The sequence below is a fragment of the Impatiens glandulifera genome, chromosome 2, assembly GCF_907164915.1.
Source record: "Impatiens glandulifera chromosome 2, dImpGla2.1, whole genome shotgun sequence".
Taxonomy (NCBI): domain Eukaryota; kingdom Viridiplantae; phylum Streptophyta; class Magnoliopsida; order Ericales; family Balsaminaceae; genus Impatiens; species Impatiens glandulifera.
Genome location: NC_061863.1, coordinates 54,295,607 through 54,317,627, shown reverse-complemented (window position 1 = coordinate 54,317,627; position 22,021 = coordinate 54,295,607). Strand labels below are relative to the sequence as shown.

At 26.7% G+C, this 22,021-nt stretch overlaps 3 protein-coding genes across 3 annotated transcripts; 1 reads left to right on the top strand and 2 right to left on the bottom strand.

The window, feature by feature from the left end:
- The first annotated feature begins 1,836 nt into the window (after positions 1–1,836).
- Positions 1,837–2,873, top strand: LOC124924959. The gene is made up of 2 exons (XM_047464939.1): positions 1,837–2,184; positions 2,262–2,873. Exons 1-2 carry the CDS (start codon positions 1,837–1,839, stop codon positions 2,871–2,873), a joined length of 960 nt encoding a protein of 319 aa, XP_047320895.1.
- Positions 2,874–5,959: 3,086 nt separating this feature from the next.
- Positions 5,960–8,302, bottom strand: LOC124927661 (protein GrpE-like). Its single transcript, XM_047468117.1, has 3 exons — positions 7,934–8,302; positions 7,187–7,699; positions 5,960–6,423 (listed from the first exon to the last, which is right to left on the bottom strand). Exons 1-3 carry the CDS (start codon positions 8,156–8,158, stop codon positions 6,220–6,222), a joined length of 942 nt encoding a protein of 313 aa, XP_047324073.1. The 5' UTR covers positions 8,159–8,302; the 3' UTR covers positions 5,960–6,219.
- Positions 8,303–8,816: 514 nt separating this feature from the next.
- LOC124927198 (auxin response factor 17) lies at positions 8,817–12,395 on the bottom strand. The gene is made up of 3 exons (XM_047467569.1): positions 11,276–12,395; positions 10,511–11,201; positions 8,817–9,185 (listed from the first exon to the last, which is right to left on the bottom strand). Exons 1-2 carry the CDS (start codon positions 12,383–12,385, stop codon positions 10,635–10,637), a joined length of 1,677 nt encoding a protein of 558 aa, XP_047323525.1. The 5' UTR covers positions 12,386–12,395; the 3' UTR covers positions 8,817–9,185; positions 10,511–10,634.
- Between the last annotated feature and the right edge of the window lie 9,626 nt (positions 12,396–22,021).

Below are 22,021 nucleotides of genomic sequence, written 5' to 3'. Positions count from 1 at the left end.
ATTAGTATACATATTATAAATATTAAAATATTTATAATAAAATTAAAAATATTTTTTTTATTACTTATTTATTTTCATGTTAATATATATATATATATATATATATATATAATTTATTATATTTTGAAATATTTTTTATATATAAAAAATGTATATTTAAATAAATAATTTTACATTTATTTTTAATTTATCTTTGTCTATTTATATAATTTTACATATTTATACATATAATAAATAACTTTCTATTTGTTTATAATAAAATTATTATTACTTGTTTATGTTTGTGTTAATATATATATAATTTATTATATTTTGTAATAAAAATAATAATTATAAAAATGTATATTTAAATAAATAATTTTACATTTATTTATAATTTATCTTTTTCTATTTATATATTTTTACATATAATAAAAAAAACTTTATATTTTTTATAATTTACTTTTTCGTAATATTTTATTTTTCTTAAAAAAAATATTCTTTCATCACTTATTAAAATATATTATAAATTTATTTCTGACTTATTTTTAACTTTTATATAAATAAAATATTAAATAACTAAAAAATACAATAAAATTTATTTTATAAATTTACATTAGAAATAAACTATTAAAGAAGGAAGATTCTATAATATTGATATTATAATATTAATATTATGTAATAAACAATTAAAAATAACTAAAAAATTAAATATTATATCATTAAAAATATATACAATAAAATTATTATATATGTATATAAATATAATTTATTTCTATATTTTATTTGGAATTATTAAATATATATATATATATACATATATTGAAGGTAAGATTTTGAAAATATTATATATAGATATAAAAAATGAGAGAATATATATATAAAATTAAAGAAGAGAAAATAAATATATAGTGGGATGAATATATAATTATGTGGAAATAAAATATGTATATATTATATTAGGAAATAAATAAAGAGAATATTTATATTTTTTTATATAGATATACTATTTTTATTATGTATGGAATGTGATATATATATAATTATTAAGAGATAATATTTATATATATTATATAAATATTATGTTGATCGTTGAGATGTAAATAAGAATAGAGAATATTTATTTAAAATTTTATATTCTATATACACTTTATTTCCTTATCCAATTCCATTCTTTATATTTCTTTTATATTATATCGAGAAATAAAGGTTTTTAAATAATATTTATTTAAAATTTTCTTTCCTATATGTGGGATAGAATTAGAAATTAATTGATTTTTTTTGTTTTTTTTTTATATATATATATATATTACAGTTTCAAAAAATTATAATTAGAATTAATAAAATAATTTTGATGAACAAAAATAATTGCAAGGCACCAATATTTTGTTTCATTTAAACAAGATTGATTTCAACTTAATTTATAATTTTTATTTTAAAAAATTTTGAATTAAATAAACACTCTTAGTTGGCCCGGTCTCCGTAACCTAGGGTGAGCCATGCAATGAGGAGCAAATTTTATCTGACCTATTCTTTTGTATATATATATATATATATATATATATATATATATATTATATTTTCTTAATCCTATTATATATGTATATGTTTTTAATTTTTATAATATAAATAAATAAATAAAAAAGGAATTAGGGGACAATTTGGAATAAGAATATTGAAGAATATTGAAGAATAAGGAAAGAATGAGAAAAAAATAAATATAATCTCCATGAAAATCTATATATACATAGATATAATATTCCTATTTATTCTGTTTTACTGTTATGTACTTATTTATATGAAGTAATATTTCTTACAGAGTTATAAGATTTAGGGTTGTGGGTTGTGGTTGTGATAATGGCTGCATGCAAAGAATATTACAAGTTTCTAACAAGTGGTATCGATGATCTTGAACGTGTTTTCACCTCCACTGATTCCATGTCAATCCAATTCCTCCAAAAGACTCTTTCTTTCTTAAGATCAATTAATACCCAGTTTACGCTTTTGGTTCATAAGATTCCATTGAATTCCGGCGATAAGTGGTTGTATGAATACATGAAGGAGAGTGATAAATATTGGAAACTCTGCAAAATTCTTAAATCTATCATCTCACGCATGGATAGTTTTTACTCAAATGCATTCAATTTCATCTCCTCTTTCGAGGATGATCAAGATCATATACACCAACATATTCGTCTTCATCGGGTAATAATTTCTTGTTTTCAGTTACTTAATTTCAATTCACTTCAATATTTGATTTTGTTTTTTGAGTGATGAAACAGGAACAAGTTTTGTACTCTATCGGTTCTTGCAAATTAATGGCGAGGAGAATGGAAGAAGCAAACGGTTTTGATGCGTTTCCACTGCCATTGAATTTCGACAATATTAATGTAATGAACGAATTCAAATTAATTGAATTCAACGGATTCAAAGGAGTTTTGTATGCGATTAGTAACGTCAGTTCACTTCTCTTTGCGATATTGGTTTATGGATTGATGAATTATTCGCCTGAATATGGGTATTTAAAGGGAGATGATGATTTAAGTGGGCGTTTGTTATTCGGATCTGGGTGTTTGATTTCTATGGAGAGATTGAAGAAGAAAGTCGCGATGGAGATCGAAAGAACGCAGGAAGGGAATGAAGGATTGTTGATGTATGAATTCAAACGCACGATGTCGGCGGTGGAGGTTTTGGAGATAAGATTGAGAGAGACTAGAGGAAGGGTTGCATGGAGAAAAAATTTGAAGATTAGAAAGAAAATTGATGATTTGAAGGATTGTTTGGAAATGCTTAAATCTGGGACTCAGATTATTAGAGTAGAGATTCATGATTTCATTGATGAAATTATGGAAGAGAGAAAGAAAATGTTTGATTTTTCTATTAGTAAACAATAGATGATGATCATCATTCATTCATGTTTATTTACAAATTCTTCAATTATATTTACATTCTAATTTGGTTGGTTAGTTTTAAGAAGATTTACTATTCTCAGTTTTGTATCGAATAATACTATTGTACATTATTCTCCAATTGAGAGGCATTGTGTCGAGTAATTTGAGGTCACGGTCTGTTGTAGAATTGAAACAGCATCTTCGTCTGTTGTTGGTTCTTTTCCCCTGTTTTAAAGGCTGTCGTCTGGTGCGATGTGCTCTGTTCATCGGAGATGACGACGGCGATGGCGATATCACCGTTGCAAATCGAACCCTTTTCTTGTTGGGTTTTTTCCTGCCGGATCCAAATTCGAATTCGATGGCGTCCATGAATTCAGAGGCGAGATGTTTGTAAACATGATGGGCTAAGAACACCACGCTTCCTGATACGGCCAACACGGCCACTAAGCCTCTGCTAAGAGACGATGATTCCATCTCCATCATTGGATCTATTTTCTCCAAAAATATAACAATTGATTGTTGCAATGCATCTTCTTGTTTTTGTTTTTACTTAGAAATTGTCAATGTTTGTTTGTCTGTTTCTTGTATTCCATCTTAGGGAGGAGGAGAGAGATGAAAATTGTTTGTAGGGTTCTAAATCCATTTCAATTTGTGATGAATAGTCTATTAAGTTAAGCAAAAACTTATATAAAATATGAGAATATAATTTATATTAATGTATAAATTAATATATATATATATAAATATATATATATGAAACATTAGAATTAGGGATTTAACTATATTAAAAAGTATATATTGAAAATACATCGTAATGATAGATAGTTAATATATATATTATAAAGGAAATAATTAAATAGATTTGAAATTAATTTAATTATAGAAATATAATTTTTTTGAATAATATTAAAATATAATTATTCTGAAATATTATTCGATATATGAAATTTTATGAATTTTTTTTTTTTAAATTAATATATTTTTAGGTATAAAAAGTATAATACCGATAAATAAGGTATACCGAAATTAAGGTAGGTAAATGTATGAATTTTTTGTATATCAAAATCAATGTAAGGTAAAAATATGCATTTTTTGAATACCGAACTTATAGATAAAGGTAAGATATAAGATATTGATAAAATATTAAGATAATTCGACCCACCACTAATTAGGATTCTTTTTTAAAATAATCAAATTTTCCTGTTTTCTATTTATTAAATATATTATTTTAACTACAAATTTAAATTATATTGAAATTTGAAACTAGTCCTTTTTTGGGGACAATAAATCGAATAAATTACTATGTAGAATTAAATAACTTATCATTATTAAAAAAAAAAATAGAATTTATGTGAAATAAAATTTTCTGAGATAAAATGAAAATATTTTTAAATTTGGCACTTTGTATTCAATCTTTTGTCCATTTAAATACTAAAATTATCCTATATTTAAATATTTTATTTTATATTAATAAAAAACATATTTTATTATTTTATTTTATATTAATAAAAAACATATTTGATTGGAGTATTTTGATCTTAATAATTTAAAAACTGATTTTTCTTTTAAATTCATCAGACATGGGTTTTTGATTTTTTTTTAAAAACTCAGATTCTCAAACGAGCCCTAAGTAAGCTCATATCTAAATATGTATTATTAAAGTTGTATAAATAATTTTTGAAACCAATTCAATTGTTTCTTAATCCCCAAAACAATCCACATCTTTAGCAGAGGGATAGAAGCTTCTTATTCATGAAAGGGTCAAAAGTAGCCTATTAGTCTTTTCTTGATCACCTTTATTATTATAATTAATTTTAATAATTATTAAATATTTTGTTTGTATTTAGTATGAAAAATATCATTAAAATGAATTATTTTTGTATTAAAAAATGAATGAAAAAGTGGATGAAAAGATGATCTTCTTTTGCCAAATAATTTGAATATTTTTAGCAGTTTGATAAAAGATGAATAACAAAAAGGGTACAATAGTTGTGCATAATTTATGTTGTGAAAATGACTTGCACCTTCCACTGTCCTCATAAAGGGGGGACTGGTTGTAGTGAATAGCTAATCATTTTATCAGGGAAAATTTATGATGAAGGAAGGCACTTCAGATTTATCATGGGGTTTGTTTGTTGTGTGCCAAAAGCACCAGAATCTCTTCAACACATTTTGTCTCATGCATCACTAAAACCTTAAATCAATTCTTAATGCAACCAACCTACCAACCAACCAACCAACTCTCATCATTATTGAGACATTTCTCTCACCCACAGCAGACAAGATCTCAGAGGTTTGTTGTCCCTTTTTCCTGGAATTCATCACTTTCACAGACCAACAAAGGGATTACTGCTTCACTAATACACATGAAGTTCTAGCCTATCTCCATATGCTTGAACTAAGTTAATCTCAATTTTCTATTCAAAGTATCTTAATTAATACTAGCATCTTGGGGGTATTGGTCAAGGTGCATCCAAATTAACACTTAATTTACGAGTCTACTTCGGATCTGATCATAGAAAAGATTAGCTTTAAGTGAATCTTCTGCACACACGATGGTTGGAACAAAAACATGTTTAATTGTTCAATGTGAGGAGCTTAATTTGAATTCCCTTTTAACTCCATACTATATCTAAGTAATATTTTCACATGAATAGTTGAATGGAAATATTCAAATTCATGAGTTATTCTTTTCAATAATCCATACTAACTAATACATTTAACACACAAAAAAAATCATTCAGAATGAGTTGTGCCCACTATATTGGATGGGAAAAGAAACGTTAAATCACTTTTTTGTCAATATTATTATAATATGACTATCGGCATTTTAATTAAAAGAAGGTAGGATTAGAGAATAAGAAATTATTATTTTCTTTCAAGTTCATACACATATTTGTTTGCAGTTTGTGTGTATGAAAATATATGAGTTTTTTCTTTCAAATCTAGAAATAGGGAAACAGTTTGAAAGGTAATTCATCTTTGGCATGGTTTATTTCTCAATACTGATCAGTTATTCATATTCTAGTTGTTGCTGACATCAACATGACATGAACCTTATTTCTTCATCATGCATAAAGAATATCAGCTGTAATGAAACTTTCACATTAAATGGATTAAATTGATTTAGTTAACTGGAAGCAGAAACCCTAAATAGATCAGTCATAGATAGCACATTATTCTTATTAGTAAGCAATAAATGGAGTTTTCATGTTTTCCTTACCCCCCATAACTTAGTGGCTGGCTCTTGCAAAATTTCTCTTTGAGCACCAACCATATTGATTTCAGGCAATGGGCCAAAGAAATTGAGCATATATCAAGAATAATATGAGGATTGGTGTATAATAAACTATTGTTCTTCAATCCCAACAGTCGTTGTGGGTCGCTCATCAGATGTCTCTGATACTTTCTTCTTGTTACCGGGTCCAGAAGAAACTTTAACCATAGCAGGTCGTAGTAATCGACCTCCAAGGATAAATCCACGACGAACTTCTTCCATCACAATGCCTTCCTTGAATTCAAGGGACTGTTCGCGAGCAATGGCTTCGTGTACCTGTTTTTCATACAAGTCAGGTTTCAAATCAAGATGTGTTAAGCATTACAACATGATTGGAAACTCACATATCATCTATATAAAATGCCATTAGTTGATCCCAAACCTCTATTGGCTTCGTTTGGAAACATTATTTGAACTTAGTCTAGCCTAGATTCATACACATAAAAAAAATGTGTCGCCGATCAAATTGCTCTTTCAGGTGGAAGCAGTGTCCGATTGGGCTGGGTGAGTGCTAAGAACAAAACAGTCATAAATAGATTTACAATCTATCCAAACTTCATGATAATGGCATAGATTATGAGGCAGAGACGTTTGAAGAGTAGGAGACTCCAGGTGTCACTCAGCCACACACCTTATATACCAAACATATATTTGGGGATGTATCGAGAAATTCATTGATGGTTTATTGTCCATACCCGAAAGATATTTTATTATCATTTAAATTATTTTACCAATGTGCCTATGATGTAGCACCCAACTGCCTATCAAAAGTATTTTCAAATAAGCCATATAATATGTAGATTTTCCAATACAACTCTCAAGGGGAAAGAAATATGAAACCATACTATGTGGCATGTGCTACAAAATTGATCATTTTTGTGTTCTTTCCTTTATCTTTGAGACCAGGGATATAATAAAGAATTTTGTGCTTTTATCGCTTTCCTTTAAAGGAATACCCGACAGAAATACACAAAAGGAAATCAATTTGCACCAACATAAAATAGAAAAAAACTCAAGATATAAGAGAAAAGCCACTTACAGAGGGATCAAATGGCTTTCCTACTGTTGGTACGGCAGCAACACTTATGCTCCTCATGATCTCCACAAATTGCTTGTATATACCTTGATAACTATTATCAATCTTTTTCTCCTTCTCACTTTCTGGCTTAAGTTGATGTTTCGCTCTTTCAAACGAATCCACTAAGGGAAGAAGACTCTCAATTACTTCCCCTTGGGCATTACTCCTGGTTGTGAGTCTCTCCTTTTCAGACCTTTTTCTAAAATTATCAAAATCAGCCTGCAACCGGATATATTTGTCTTTTCCAGAAGAAATCTCGCCTGAGAAAGCCGAAAATTTCTGACTCAGTGCATCTCTTTCTTTTTCCAGAGCTGTAATAAAGGCCTCAACTTCAGCTATAGTCTTCTCATCTCCTTCTAGTATAGCCTCCTTGTAAACATTTATAACAGTTGTCAAATCGGTTGATGATATCAGGTTGGGCTTTTGTTCTAATTCCTCCACTTCACTTGTATCACTGCTGTCCTCATCACTACTCTATCGTCAAAAAGTAGAGACATCAAAATTTAAGATTCGAAAAATGATTTCTTTTCATGATCACAAGTAAATTGAAACTTGAAGCAGCAATTTGATTTAATAAACATTCAAGAAATACAACACATCTATCTTCAAAAATTAAACAGGCAAGAACACACACAGCTGATCTCAAAGCCAATCCGACTATTGCGGGAAAAACAAATTGCCTTGGAATTGACTAGCGAGTACACCTACCTGGAAACTGGAGTTATCTACGTTGACATGACATGTAATCGAACGACTGTAGGTCTTGATAGGGATAGAAGAGGAGTTGGAGAGTGAAATTAAGGGCTGATGGCGCTGAAAAGCTAGGGTTTTGAGGGACGGGGTCTTGGAGGATGTTGAGATAGATAAAGGTAAAGGCAGAGCTGGTCGAGCATTGCAGCATAAGGAGAAATTGCCAGATAGAGAAAACGCCATTGAAGTCGACGAGACCTTTCACCCCCACCCACGGTATTACTTGTAAATGGGACCGCGACTATCTTCAATTCAATTGAACTCAACCTTCCGTTCCTCAATGACTATGGTGCCTGCATCTTTCACACTCAATACTTGACACTGAATTTCTATTTGATTAGGGTTTCTACTCAATTTTGTATTTATTTTTAATATGTTTTTATTTTTATTTAGAATTTCAATTCAACTAGAATTTAAAATATATATATATATATATATATATATATATAAATAAATAAATAATTAAACCATGATTTCATACCTCTTACAATTTGAGTAACATATCATTACTATCTCAATCTTATTTTTGCTAATCAAGATATTAACAAACACAACAAATTTCAAGAAAAGTTTCCTAAAACATGTTGCAAGTTTCTTAAAACGAATCTCAAAAAGAATTTTAATTACATTAAGAAATCGATCTACAAGTTTCATAAAACGAAACTCAAGAGGCACTCAAACTATGGATGGAATTTCTGCCTAGACGGGATAGTTATGAATCAAACTGTTTGGACGGTTTTTGTTTTTCTCTTGTTTGATATGTAGTTGAATGATCGAGGATGGTTCGGAAATGATATTTTTGTTGTCACTACAAAAAACTGATTTATATCTTCTTTGCTGGGATATAAGTCTAAAGAGAAGAAGACATAATATTAGCCTTCCTAATTCCTTGCAAACAAATACCAACCAAGCCTGTAAAACTAAGGTCGCCCACCACCTTAAAGCAATAAAACAAATTTGCCAGAAAATTGAAAGTGATTAAAAGCAGCAAGCATTCTTGTGCTATCAATGCAAGCATCCACTTACAAGCTTTCTAAATTCAAATTTCCCCCATTAGTTGCCAATTGACAGTTCTTCCATGGGTTTTAAGCCCTCATCAGTATTAAAACAAAACAAACCAAAACCAAACCAAACCAAATAACAAAATACAAAAAAAATATCCAACTCCTCTCCTCCAGCGTATTTTCCTCCCAACACCAAATACCTGCAACTAGATGTTAAACAAGAACAAAGTTCAGAAATCGTCGAGCCACAAAGGCAAATATTTCTCTAATAAATTGGAGGATAAATTTGGGAGAAAGGATTAAATCACCCCCATGAACTTGCTAAAACAGATCAATGATTTCTTCCACTGAAGTCCATTGGATGATTAAATTTTATTGAAAAAATCATTCCAACCAAGCAAATGAACAGGGAAAACTTCACTACAAACTAAAGTCTCCTTCCTATTTATTAGACAACAGAAATAATAGTTGAAGATATTCACGGTTAGAGGAGAAACGATTTCCAAGCTAGCAGATGTATAGACATTAACCATCCTGTCAATTTTGTGTGAATGTTTTCTTCTATTGTTGTGTTGAATGAATTGTGCATACAAGTGGCTCTAAACTAAGAATCATGAGTAGATGTATGTTTTAGCGTTTGACAAACACATTATGTTGGGGGAGTGTTTATTCGATGTATTGAAACAAAGCTTGGATCATTGATTGAAGTTTCTCAAATATCAATCCTACACCACATGTATCTTTCATGAGAAACAGCCAACTTAGACGGGTACGAACATGAATAAATGACACAATTGTAAGAAGAAAAAAAAAGAGTTTTAACAAAATATGGACCCCAAACATCATTGTGAATAAGTGCAAAAGGTGGGGATGGCTTATAGTTGTAGCTCACACATGGAAAAGATGAGTGTGTTTTTTCCTTGTGCTTAAAATCAAACGGGAACAAACATCATTATTAAGGAAGAAATTTGGGATTTTATTTGCCATATACATGATGTTTGGGTGTCCTAAATGAAAGTACCACAACGTGAATTCAACATTTTTTTCCTTGGTTCTTGGATGTGCTGAAGGTCGTGTGGTTGAAAGGATGTGTAGGCCCTAGAACATTTTAAAACATCTAGAATCTTTATTGCTTTGATAACATGAGAAAATAATGTTTTGTGGTAGATGAATGAATTGCACATAGTTTCTCTTCAATATGGGAAAGAGAACAATTAAGAACATGAAATCAGTTAATAGGTCTTAATCACATATTGCCATCATATGACATATTCCACACAACTACTCAAATTCAGGCCTCAATCTATGGATACACGTGCTATGACCAGATAACACCCTTTCAAGTCAGGTTGCTCAGAATTTCATTTGCTAACTAAGCATAAATCTATGGGTAATGTTATAGTGTTCAAGACAGACAGTTTCCCAGAGCATGATAACTGTCAGATGACAGATGATTTAAGACAACATTTTTCCAAATAAATCATGTTGGCATAATATGAGAAGAAATGTGTATGATCATATATGTATGTACCTGTGAATTCTCTAATTGGGGCAAAACCTGAGAGTTCTTCACAGCAGACACCAACCGGGTTATTAAGTACTACTTTGAACATGGTCAAGAGAAGGGTTTGAAATACTTGTCAAGAGTCCCTTCTCTATTCAAACCAATTCTTAGTAGGAGTTTTGACATGGATCATCTTACCAAACAATAGGAAAGAATTAGCAGCATCTTCTGATGAGTCGTGGCTGACAGGTTCTCCAATCAGTCCATTGCGAAAGAAAGGCATATTGTTCTGACTCTCAGGTGACAAACTTTCGGAAGTGGAAGCAATGCTCAACTCAGTAGATACAGTTCCCAACTTCTGAGTTGCATACAACATCCTACTTCCCATTGAATGATTCGTGGTATCTATGATGTTAGGAAAAGTGGGTAAAAATAACTGATCTTGCCTGGCTCCCTGCATGCCAGCAGGAAGTGAATAATCAGCAGTCCATGATGAACGGTTGTTGGAATTCATTGGGCTGCTGCTTAATCCTGTCATGTGAAAGAAGACGTTTCCTCCTCCATCGACTACTTGTGATTCACAATACAGAGGAAACCTGCATTTCTTAGCTGGGGGGAGAGTGGTGGAATGCAATGCCGGCGTGGGCAGAACGTATTCCACCTGCCAAGGGCTTACTCTGTTCACTTTATGCAGGACATCTGGTTTATCCCATTCAACCTACACCCACATAATATAAAAGAATATGTAAACATTTACAATCGAATAAATCACAAACAGATTCAATATCATACCTGAAGGATCCTCCATGGAGAGCCACTCCATGGACAATCATCATACACCACAGATAAAACCGTCCCCTGACACCATCTCATCTTGGATGAATCCTCCGTCTCAACAGCCATCTTCACTCTTGTTCCTCCGGCCCAGTACAAGCGAAGAGACTCTTCCACCAACTCAGCCTTCACCACAAACTCAGAACGGCCAGCCCTTGGATAATACATAACTTCGAAAGGCATGCCCTCAGCTGCCAACTCCGCAGCCTCCGCAACAGACTCAGGCAAAACCATCCCCATATTTATCCTCGAAAACCCCGAATTCTTCTTCTTCAACGCCACATCATGGCCGCCATTTTCACATCCATCTCCATTCAATTTGACCGAACCATCACCACCACCACCCATAACAGGGTAATTATTATTCCACCTCTCGCCATAGTGAGGATTCGACCGGAATGATCTACGAATCCCAACATAAAGCTCATCCGTATTCTTCTTCCTCATAAATACAACAGAATCACCAGCAGTCAAATTCTTACAGTTCACAAACTTACTCCAGTTAGTCGTCAGCAAATGCCGACGAGGCGTACCTCTAAATATATGGCGAAATTTCCAAACAATCCCTTGAACATCAGTAAACGAAACCGTCTGCACAGGCGGATCGTCATCATAGTTCAACGTCGGAAATATCGAGTCCGCGCAATACCTCGGCACCGAGAAACCTCCGCCGTTATTCGCGTCCGACTGCGTTAATACCTTAGTGAATGACTCCACCATCTTATCTCCGTCAGCAACGGATTCACATTCCCCATCGCCGCCTCCTCCTCCGCCGCCGCCGCCGTCTTGGACGTTACTGGAACCGTTAATAGGCGCGAGCCATAGACTAGCGAAGACCTCGTCATTGTCATGATTAGCAAGGAATCTAACGGCGGCGACTCGGCAAAGGATTGCCGGTTTGGAATAGACCAACGGAGAAAGAGATGGGAGTGAAGATGATTGCTCGGCATGGCCTTGAGGAAAATAGTAGACCCTAGAACCGACAGAAGGAATCTGAACGAATGAACCAGCGCATCCTTTCCAGACAATGGGGTCCACTTCACAGAATTGCTTGACAGGAGTCGCCATTGTTAGGGTTTTACAGATCATGTAATAGTGAGTGAGCTAAGGAAGATGATGATGATGGTGATCAATGTAGATATACATATATATATATATATACATTGGCTAGAATTGAGCGCAAAAGAAAGCGACCAATATGGTACCGTCTTTGGTGGGATTGCGGCTTACCGGCACGCAAGTACCACCACCCCAAGAAGAATATCAACAACATTTACCCTTCAATCATCTCAATATTTACGATATTGTCCAGACAACATAAATGCTTCTAAATTATATATTTACCACTTTTATATCATAATAAATGGAATGTCTTTTTCTTCACATGCTTTTATCACTTCCTACTTTAGTACTAGTATTTTTGCTCTTTTTATTTTATATCAATTTCATTCATATTTCAATAGCAATTCAATTTAATTTTACCATGTCTTTCTTCTATCTCAATTTTATGCCTCGTTCGTATTGAAAATTCTTTTAAACTTAGAGAGAAAAAAAAATGATGATCGGTGATGATTTTGAGTATGTGATTATTATTTTTTATAACAAAATTTAAAGGGTATTGATATATATAAATAATAACTATTTAAAATAAATGATATTTTAATATTTTATTAATGAAATGAGTGATGTGACTGTTAGAATTGATTGATTGAAAAATTAATTTTTATTAGATTTTTTTAAAACCCAAAGAAAACATGGCCTTAGTGAGTTTTATTTTAACAGTGCTTTAGATAAAATAATATTATGTAATTTAATAATATTTGTCTGTTCAAAATTATTTTCAGGTGTTTTCAAACATGTTTATAATCTATTACCAAATATAATTTTATTTATAAAAATTAACTTAATCCAATCAGTAATCTCTCAATATTATATGATGGGAGATACATTTGGAACATCTTATTTATTAAATAATTATTATCAAAATAAATCTATAAAATAGTCAAATTATCACGAAACTAAGAAATAGTAAATAATTAATGTTTATAAAGCAAACTAAAATAAAATAAAATAGATGATGCCACAAAAAAATTGTTAAGAGAAACTATGTCATATTCTCAAGATTAACGTGACATAGTTAGCGTTTATTTATAACTAATCTATATTAGGTAATGTGAGTATAAAAAATCTTATTTAAATGATTAAAACTTTTGGTTGAATTCTCACGGCATTTAACTTAAAATAGGGTCAATGCTATTTTTTTTAATTAAAAAATAATAATTAATTAATTAATTAATGCAATCTCAAGCTTAATTATTAATTAATATCTCTCTTAAAAGATGTCATTAAAGTTGTCATTACATCATACTTTCTGTAAAATTAAGCACATGATTATGGGTCATAAATGATGCTTTATGGGTCATAATTAATCGGTTTATATTTAATTTATTTGAAAATATTATGTAATATTTAATACTGTTTTTTAACTCAACAAGACAATATAGTAAGTGATGATTTTTATTTTATTTGTATTAAGTTAAAAGCTAACAATTTAGTAATTAAGATCTTTAAATTAGGCGAGGTTGTTTAGAAGGGATGGTTCATTTAAATAAACTTGAATTTATATAAATATTAATGTATGATTTTGAGGTATTTTAATTAATAATTTGAGTTAGATATTTAACTAAATAATTAATAAATATTAAGGGAGATTTAATTATTAGTTATTAAAATAAATAAATAAAAACCTAACCAATTTTATTATTATTGAAGTTAAAAAAACTTTGACATGACTGCATAAAGTTATATTTTAGATCTTTAGAAAATATCTTAAAAAGCAATCCCACTACTGCATCATAATGGTTTGCTTAGTAATACTGCCAGTTATAAATGATATTGTTCAAAATTGTATCTTCCCAAAAATTGAAACTAGAAGTATTTAGTAATTTAATAGTTAAGTCACAAAAAAAACATTAACTAAAATAATAAAAAAACATGGGTTAAAAACATGTGTTAGTAATTGATTGTTAGAGACATGTCAAGAATATAAAAGAGTTCGGTTATTTAAAAGAGGATGTGTTATATTTTTGTTGGGCGTGGTCTGTGAAAACTATGAAAGACCCGATTGGGCGTGGTCTGTGAAAACTATGAAAGACCCGAAAACGCTATGCCGGGAAGGGTTGGTAAGTTAGGAGAAAAATGAAAATTAAAAAGTTCTATTTCAATCTTTGCTGAATTACTGTATATACTATATCAAGAAGTTAACTATATATGAAGGTAGGGGGCATGGTTCATAACCCTCATGTAGGTCCTAGAAGCATTGGACGAATCACTTTATTTTTCTTCTATTTTTAGATTGTTTCAAATGATCTCATATATTTGTATATATTGTGATCAAAATATAAAATAAGAATGTTAATATAGACAAGTTTCATTTATAATGATGATGACTTTTATTAATGGAACCCACCAAATGTGAAATTGAGTTTTGTTGTTGAGTTATGATGTGAACTATCTAGCTTATGATGATGGTACCCCTACATTTCTCTTTTACTTCATCAATGCAAAAGTGACTTTTTTTGGATATCCCTATTATAGCATATTTAGGGGCTATAATATATATATATATATATATGCTTTATTTAAGGACTTGTTTGGATTTGTTTGGATTATTTTTTTTTTAAAATTTAGAGTGAAAAAAATAATTGTTAATGATTTTGAGGAGATAATAATTATTTTTGATAAAAAAAACTTAAAAGGTATTGATATATATAAATAAAATAAAAATTAATAATTTAAAATAAAAGGTATTTTAGTATTTTGATTATAAAATGAATAATGTAATTGTTGAAAAATTATTTATTAAAAAATTGATTTTTTTTGAATTAAAAAAAAAACACGACATAAGTTTATTTGCTAAGGATTTTTAAAAAGCATAAGAAAAGTAAAAAGATTAATATATAATAAAATATTTTTTTTTAAATGGAGTATATTTGAATATATATTATATATATTTTTAGATAAATTGAGTAATATAATTATAAGAATATAAAAATAAAATAATAGGAGTGGAAGTCATTTCATAAAGTTAGGCATCTCCAATTAGACTGCCTACGCAAAAGCAACTCCAACTTTTGTTTCAATGGACGAAAAAACGGACCTGCAAAATGAGAATGTATACTCCCTAAAAAGAAACACATATGCTTATTTCTGGTTCATATCCCATAATTTTTTATAAAATTTTAATTAAGTCTTTCAAATATATAAACATTTTAATTTAAATATTAAACTTATATACATAAATTATTTGAAACATTTTATTTGATCTTTTAACTTTTAATTTTTAATTTTAAGATAAAAATTATAATATTTATAAATGTATAATTAAATCATTAAATTGTATTATATTTTAAATTTTATCTAATTTATTTTATATTTATATTTTACTTTATATTTATATGTTATATTTATAACTTAAATTTTATAAATTATAAATTTATAATTTTAAAGAGTACGAATAAACATAAAAAATACATAAAAAAAAAAGAAAAAGTAATTATTCGTGAAAAGATATATAATTAATTTTATCTTAATTTTATTAAAGGAATGAGAAAATATTAGGGTTAAATATGTAAAGTTGATAAATATATAGATAATATTAATAAGGTTAAAAAGTTAATGTAAGAAATAAATATTCTAAGAATATTTTTTTAAATTTAGAAATGAGTTTTTGGTTTGAGATAAATTAGTGTTTGATGTGACCGTTTACTATATTTTAGGTTTGAGAATAAGTTTATGAGTTGGAGATGGTCTTATATTAATTTTTTACATTAAAAAGTAAATAAAAATAATATTATTATTTTTGAAAATTAATTATTAAAATATATTTTTTATTTATTTTAAACTAATAATTTCTGATTTTATATAAAAAAAATATACCATAAAACTCTTCAATAATAGAGAAATCAATTATAACAAAAGCTATGAAAATATTTGTCATGATTTAATAAAAAAATATAAAAATTCTTGTTTTTTTGAAGTTTAGAATTTTACATACACATGAATTATTATCTACGGTATATTCCAAAAATCTATGTCTTTAAGCCTGTTCGGGAAATGTAATGGGAATAAGTTATCTCACCTATTCTACCACATATCATAGCAATAATATTATATCTACTTTTTTTCTTTTAATAGTTTATTTTGAAAGATGGTTGTATCTTTATTACTTTTATGACCTTAGTTTTCCCCATCTTTTTTACTTATAATAAATTGACTATTTCAAATCAATAATATATTTTGTTTGGTTAAATTACTTAAATGTTATAATAATTTTAATTATATCTTAAGTTCAAATCTTAGTAAGGTAATTTTTTTAAAAATAAATATATTATATGACAGTCGTGATTAGTGGCTTAGCTTGCTTCACCTAAGGGTCCGATATGTCTTTCATTTGAGATATATTAATCATGCAATATACATCTGAACATATTAGGCCAAAAATACATAGTAAAACAGGAAAATATGTTGATCAATTATTGAGGACCTAACTCCACCTTCTCCTTTCCGAAAATTATCGTCAAAAAACAGGGCCAACTACGCCCTCAATATTAAGGCCCGTGGGCCTTGAAGAACAATTTTTTTCCGCATAGAATCCCCTAAATTTCGAGTTGTTCGGTTCGATTCGACCGACCGGTCACAAAGTGCTCACTCTTTTGTATTATTTGTAGTTTATTTTTTATTTTTATTTTCACAAGTACAATAAAGATCCACTCCTTATCAAATCTTGGATAGTAGAGGAAAGATCTTGGTTGGACTCTATTCAATCAAGCGTGGGAGCTCTAAAATTGTGCTTAATTAATAGATGAAGCATACAAACAGTAATAATATATATAATTAATTTTATTATTTTTTAATTTAACTTAAAATATAGGAAATAAATATAAAAATAAAGAAGATGTTATATTTCACTTTTGGTAACCGAACTGTATCAAGCAAAACGTAGAAAATCAATACTAGAAAAGTAAGAATCTATATATATCTAATGACGCTTAATTTTGAAAGATAGAGGTGTACATCACGCTCTTTCCAAAATGATTTACATCATCATAGATATTTTTATGTGTTAGATATATATATTTCTCTCTCTTCATTTATCTTTATTAATTAATTTTTTTTATTTTCTTTACCATATATATATTTTCTCACTAATAATATAAAATATATATTTTTTCATCAATTCTATTAACTAAGTTTCATAATTATCTATGTCCGTTACTCTTTTATATATATATATATATATTAATATTTTTTATTAATTAAATTTAGCATTAATATTAATTATAAAAAATTACAAAAATAATAAGAGTTTAAATTATTATATTATATTCATTATAAAATTAATTTATTTATATTAATTCAGTTTAGCATTAAATATTAAATATGAAAATATGTAAAAACAAAAAATTTCAATTATTATATTATAATTAATGAAAATATGTAAAAATAAAAATTTCAGTTATCATATTATAATTAATAAAAATATGTAAAAATAAAAAATTTCAGTTATCATATTATAATTATCTATTAATTGAATTTAACAATAAATATTGATTATATCAACCAGCAATAAATATTGATTATATCAAATGTATATAACTACAACTAAACCAATATATTACTCCATCCAAATATTTTATTCCTATAAATAATCTTAGATGAACAAGGTTCAACTGAAAAGAGAAGAGTGATATCTTCATATACAGAGCATTTTATTTCGTTGATCTCCTTTTGTCGTGTGCTATCTCTATTCATAATCTTCTCAATTTCTCTACCAATATCATGCTTTCAATAATTGAATTTGAATTATGTTATGTTTCAATAATCCGTTTTCACTGATTTGTATTTTTTTTCCAGGAATTTGATCATTTCGGACAGCTGCAAAAACATCATCGATCTCCTTTTGTAGCTTCTAATTCTACAATCATTCACAAAATTCAGGTAATTTCTCTTTCCTAATTTATTTATCTTACTTATTTTCTCTCTTAAAATATAAGATCATCTCCAACTCAACTGCATATTAAGTTTTCTTACAAAATCTTTCTCCTCCAAACCCAAATATGCAGGGACACTGTTCACATACTCAAAAGGTTTTCAAAACTTTCATTTCAGTCATTTTAGTTTGTTTTTAATTAAGTTATATAATTTATTTATATAATTTATTTATATGTTTAATTCATGATAATTTTAATAAGGTTTGTTTTGTTGTATTTTTTTTTGTTTGTGAGAAGTAATTTGTGTTTATGTAATAATGTTTAATTTATTTTATGCAGTTGTATAAATAATTGAATGTGAATTTTAAAAGAATTAATAAGTTGTTGTAAAGTTATAGGTTCAATTTGTAATTTTAGATAAATATATAGATAATATTGAAAAAATTAAAATTTATTATAAAAATGAATATTCTAAAAATATTCTTTTGAGTTTTTGGGTTGGAGATAAATTATTCTTTTATAATATATATATTTCTCTTTCTTAATCTAATTATTAAAAGTATTTTTTTTCTATTTACTGCATAAATTTTATATATTTCACACTAATAATATAAAATATTTTTTTATTAATATTTATATATATATAATAATGTTTAATAGATGAATATGAAGGTTTATACACAAATTATTAACTCTATAAATTACTCTACTTTCTAAATTAATTTCTTTATATATTTTACTTTTTTTCTTAATCTAATTATTAAGTATTTTTTTCTTACTTTTACTATATAAATATTTATATTTTTTCACACTAATAATATAAAATATTTTTTATATTAAAATATATAATATTACCTAACATATTTATTTTTATATATAATAACAATATATATAATAATGGATGAATACACAAATTCATTAGGATTTCTATCTCATTTCATAATTTCTCTCTATTAATTAACTCTATGTAATTACTTTACTTTCTAAATTAATTTCTTTATTTTATATTCAAGATTTTTTTCATTTCATAATTTATTTTCTAATTAATTCTTAATATTAATCTTTTTTCTAATTTAATTTTTTTTCACTTTCATAATATATAAAAATTTAAAATTATATATATATATATATATATATATATATATATATATTAGGTAAGTTATGACTATTTATTTTAAATAGGTGGTTATAAATAAATATTTTAAATAACAATATTAAATATTTCTCTCAACTAAAATCTATATATATTAATTTCGTACTTAATTTATTTTTTTTATCTCTAATTTATATATATATATATATATATATATATGATAATTTTAACAAGGTTTGTTTTGTTGTATTTTTTTGTTTGTGAGAGGTAATTTGTGTTTATATAATAATGTTTAATTTATTTTATGCAGTTGTATAAATAATTGAATGAGAATTTAAAAGTAATTAATAATTTTGAAAGGTAAGAGGTGTACATCACGCTCTTTCCAATATGATTTACATCATCATAGATATATATATTTTTCTCTCTTCATTTATCTTTATTAATTAATTTTTTTATTTTCTTTACCATATATATATTTTCTCACTAATAATATAAAATATATATTTTTTCATCAATTCTATTAACTAAGTTTCATAATTATCTATGTCCGTTACTCTTTTATATATATATATATATATATATATATATATTAATATTTTTTTATTAATTAAATTTAGCATTAATATTAATTATAAAAAATTACAAAAATAATAAGAGTTTAAATTATTATATTATATTCATTATAAAATTATTTTATTTATATTAATTCAGTTTAGTATTAAATATTAAATATGAAAATATGTAAAAATAAAAAATTTCAGTTATTATATTATAATTAATGAAAATATGTAAAAATAAAAATTTCAGTTATCATATTATAATTAATGAAAATTTGTAAAAATAAAAAATTTCAGTTATCATATTATAATTATCTATTAATTGAATTTAGCAATAAATATTGATTATATCAACCAGCAATAAATATTGATTACATCAATGTATATAATACAACTAAACCAATATATTACTCCATCCAAATATTTTATTCCTATAAATAATCTTAGATGAACAAGGTTCAACTGAAAAGAGAAGAGTGATATCTTCATATACAGAACATTTTATTTCGTTGATCTCCTTTTGTCGTGTGCTATCTCTATTCATAATCTTCTCAATTTCTCTATCAATATCATGCTTTCAATAATTGAATTTGAATTATGTTATGTTTCAATAATCCGTTTTCACTGATTTGTATTTTTTTTTCCAGGAATTTGATCATTTTAGGCAGCTACAAAAACATCATCGATCTCCTTTTGTAGCTTCTAATTCTACAATCATTCACAAAATTCAGGTAATTTCTCTTTCCTAATTTATTTATCTTACTTATTTTCTCTCTCATAATATAAAATCATCTCCAACCCAACAGCAAACAATTTCATTATAGGTCACTCAACTACATTTTAAGTTTTCTTACAAAATCTTTCTCCTCCAAACCCAAATATACAGGGACACTGTTCACATACTCAAAAGGTTTTCAAAACTTTCATTTCAGTCATTTTAGTTTGTTTTTAATTAATTTATATAATTTATTTATATGTTTAATTCATGATAATTTTAATAAGGTTTGTTTTGTTGTATTTTTTTTTGTTTGTGAGAAGTAATTTGTGTTTATGTAATAATGTTTAATTTATTTTATGCAGTTGTATAAATAATTGAATGTGAATTTTAAAAGAATTAATAAGTTGTTGTAAAGTTATGGGTTCAATTTGTAATTTTAGATAAATATATAGATAATATTGAAAAAATTAAAATTTATTATAAAAATGAATATTCTAAAAATATTCTTTTGAGTTTGGGTTTTTGGGTTGGAAATAAATTATTCTTTCATAATATATATATTTCTCTTCTTAATCTAATTATTAAAAATATTTTTTTTCTATTTACTGTATAAATTTTTATATATTTCATACTAATAATATAAAAATATTTTTTTATTAATATTTATATATATATATATATATATATATATATATATAATAATGTTTAATAGATGAATATGAAGGTTTATACACAAATTATTAACTCTATAAATTACTCTACTTTCTAAATTAATTTCTTTATATATTTTACTTTTTTTCTTAATCTAATTATTAAGTATTTTTTTCTTACTTTCACTGTATAAATATTTATATTTTTTCACACTAATAATATAAAATATTTTTTATATTAAAATATATAATATTACCTAACATATTTATTTTTATATATAATAACAATATATATAATAATGGATGAATACGAAAGTTTATACACAAATTCATTAGGATTTCTATCTCATTTCATAATTTCTCTCTATTAATTAACTCTATGTAATTACTTTACTTTCTAAATTAATTTCTTTATTTTATATTCAAGATTTTTTTCATTTCATAATTTATCTTTCTAATTAATTCCTAATATTACTCTTTTCTCTAATTTAATTTTTTTTCACTTTCATAATATATAAAAATTTAAAATTATATATATATATATATATATATATATATATATATATATATATTAGGTAAGTTATGACTATTTATTTTAAATAGGTAGTTATAAATAAATATTTTAAATAACAATATTAAATATTTCTCTCAACTAAAATCTATATGTATAAATATTAATCTTTTTTCTATT

Excerpts from the sequence above, each read along its gene's own strand:
- LOC124924959 (XM_047464939.1), top strand. The coding sequence starts at position 1,837 with ATGGCTGCATGCAAAGAATATTACAAGTTTCTAACAAGTGGTATCGAT. Across the intron at positions 2,185-2,261 it reads AACATATTCGTCTTCATCGG|GAACAAGTTTTGTACTCTAT; the intron begins GTAATAATTTCT and ends GTGATGAAACAG.
- LOC124927661 (XM_047468117.1), bottom strand. The coding sequence starts at position 8,158 with ATGGCGTTTTCTCTATCTGGCAATTTCTCCTTATGCTGCAATGCTCGA. Across the intron at positions 7,700-7,933 it reads TAGATAACTCCAGTTTCCAG|AGTAGTGATGAGGACAGCAG; the intron begins GTAGGTGTACTC and ends TTTTGACGATAG. Across the intron at positions 6,424-7,186 it reads GAAAGCCATTTGATCCCTCT|GTACACGAAGCCATTGCTCG; the intron begins GTAAGTGGCTTT and ends TATGAAAAACAG.
- LOC124927198 (XM_047467569.1), bottom strand. The coding sequence starts at position 12,385 with ATGGCGACTCCTGTCAAGCAATTCTGTGAAGTGGACCCCATTGTCTGG. Across the intron at positions 11,202-11,275 it reads CTCCATGGAGGATCCTTCAG|GTTGAATGGGATAAACCAGA; the intron begins GTATGATATTGA and ends ATGTGGGTGTAG.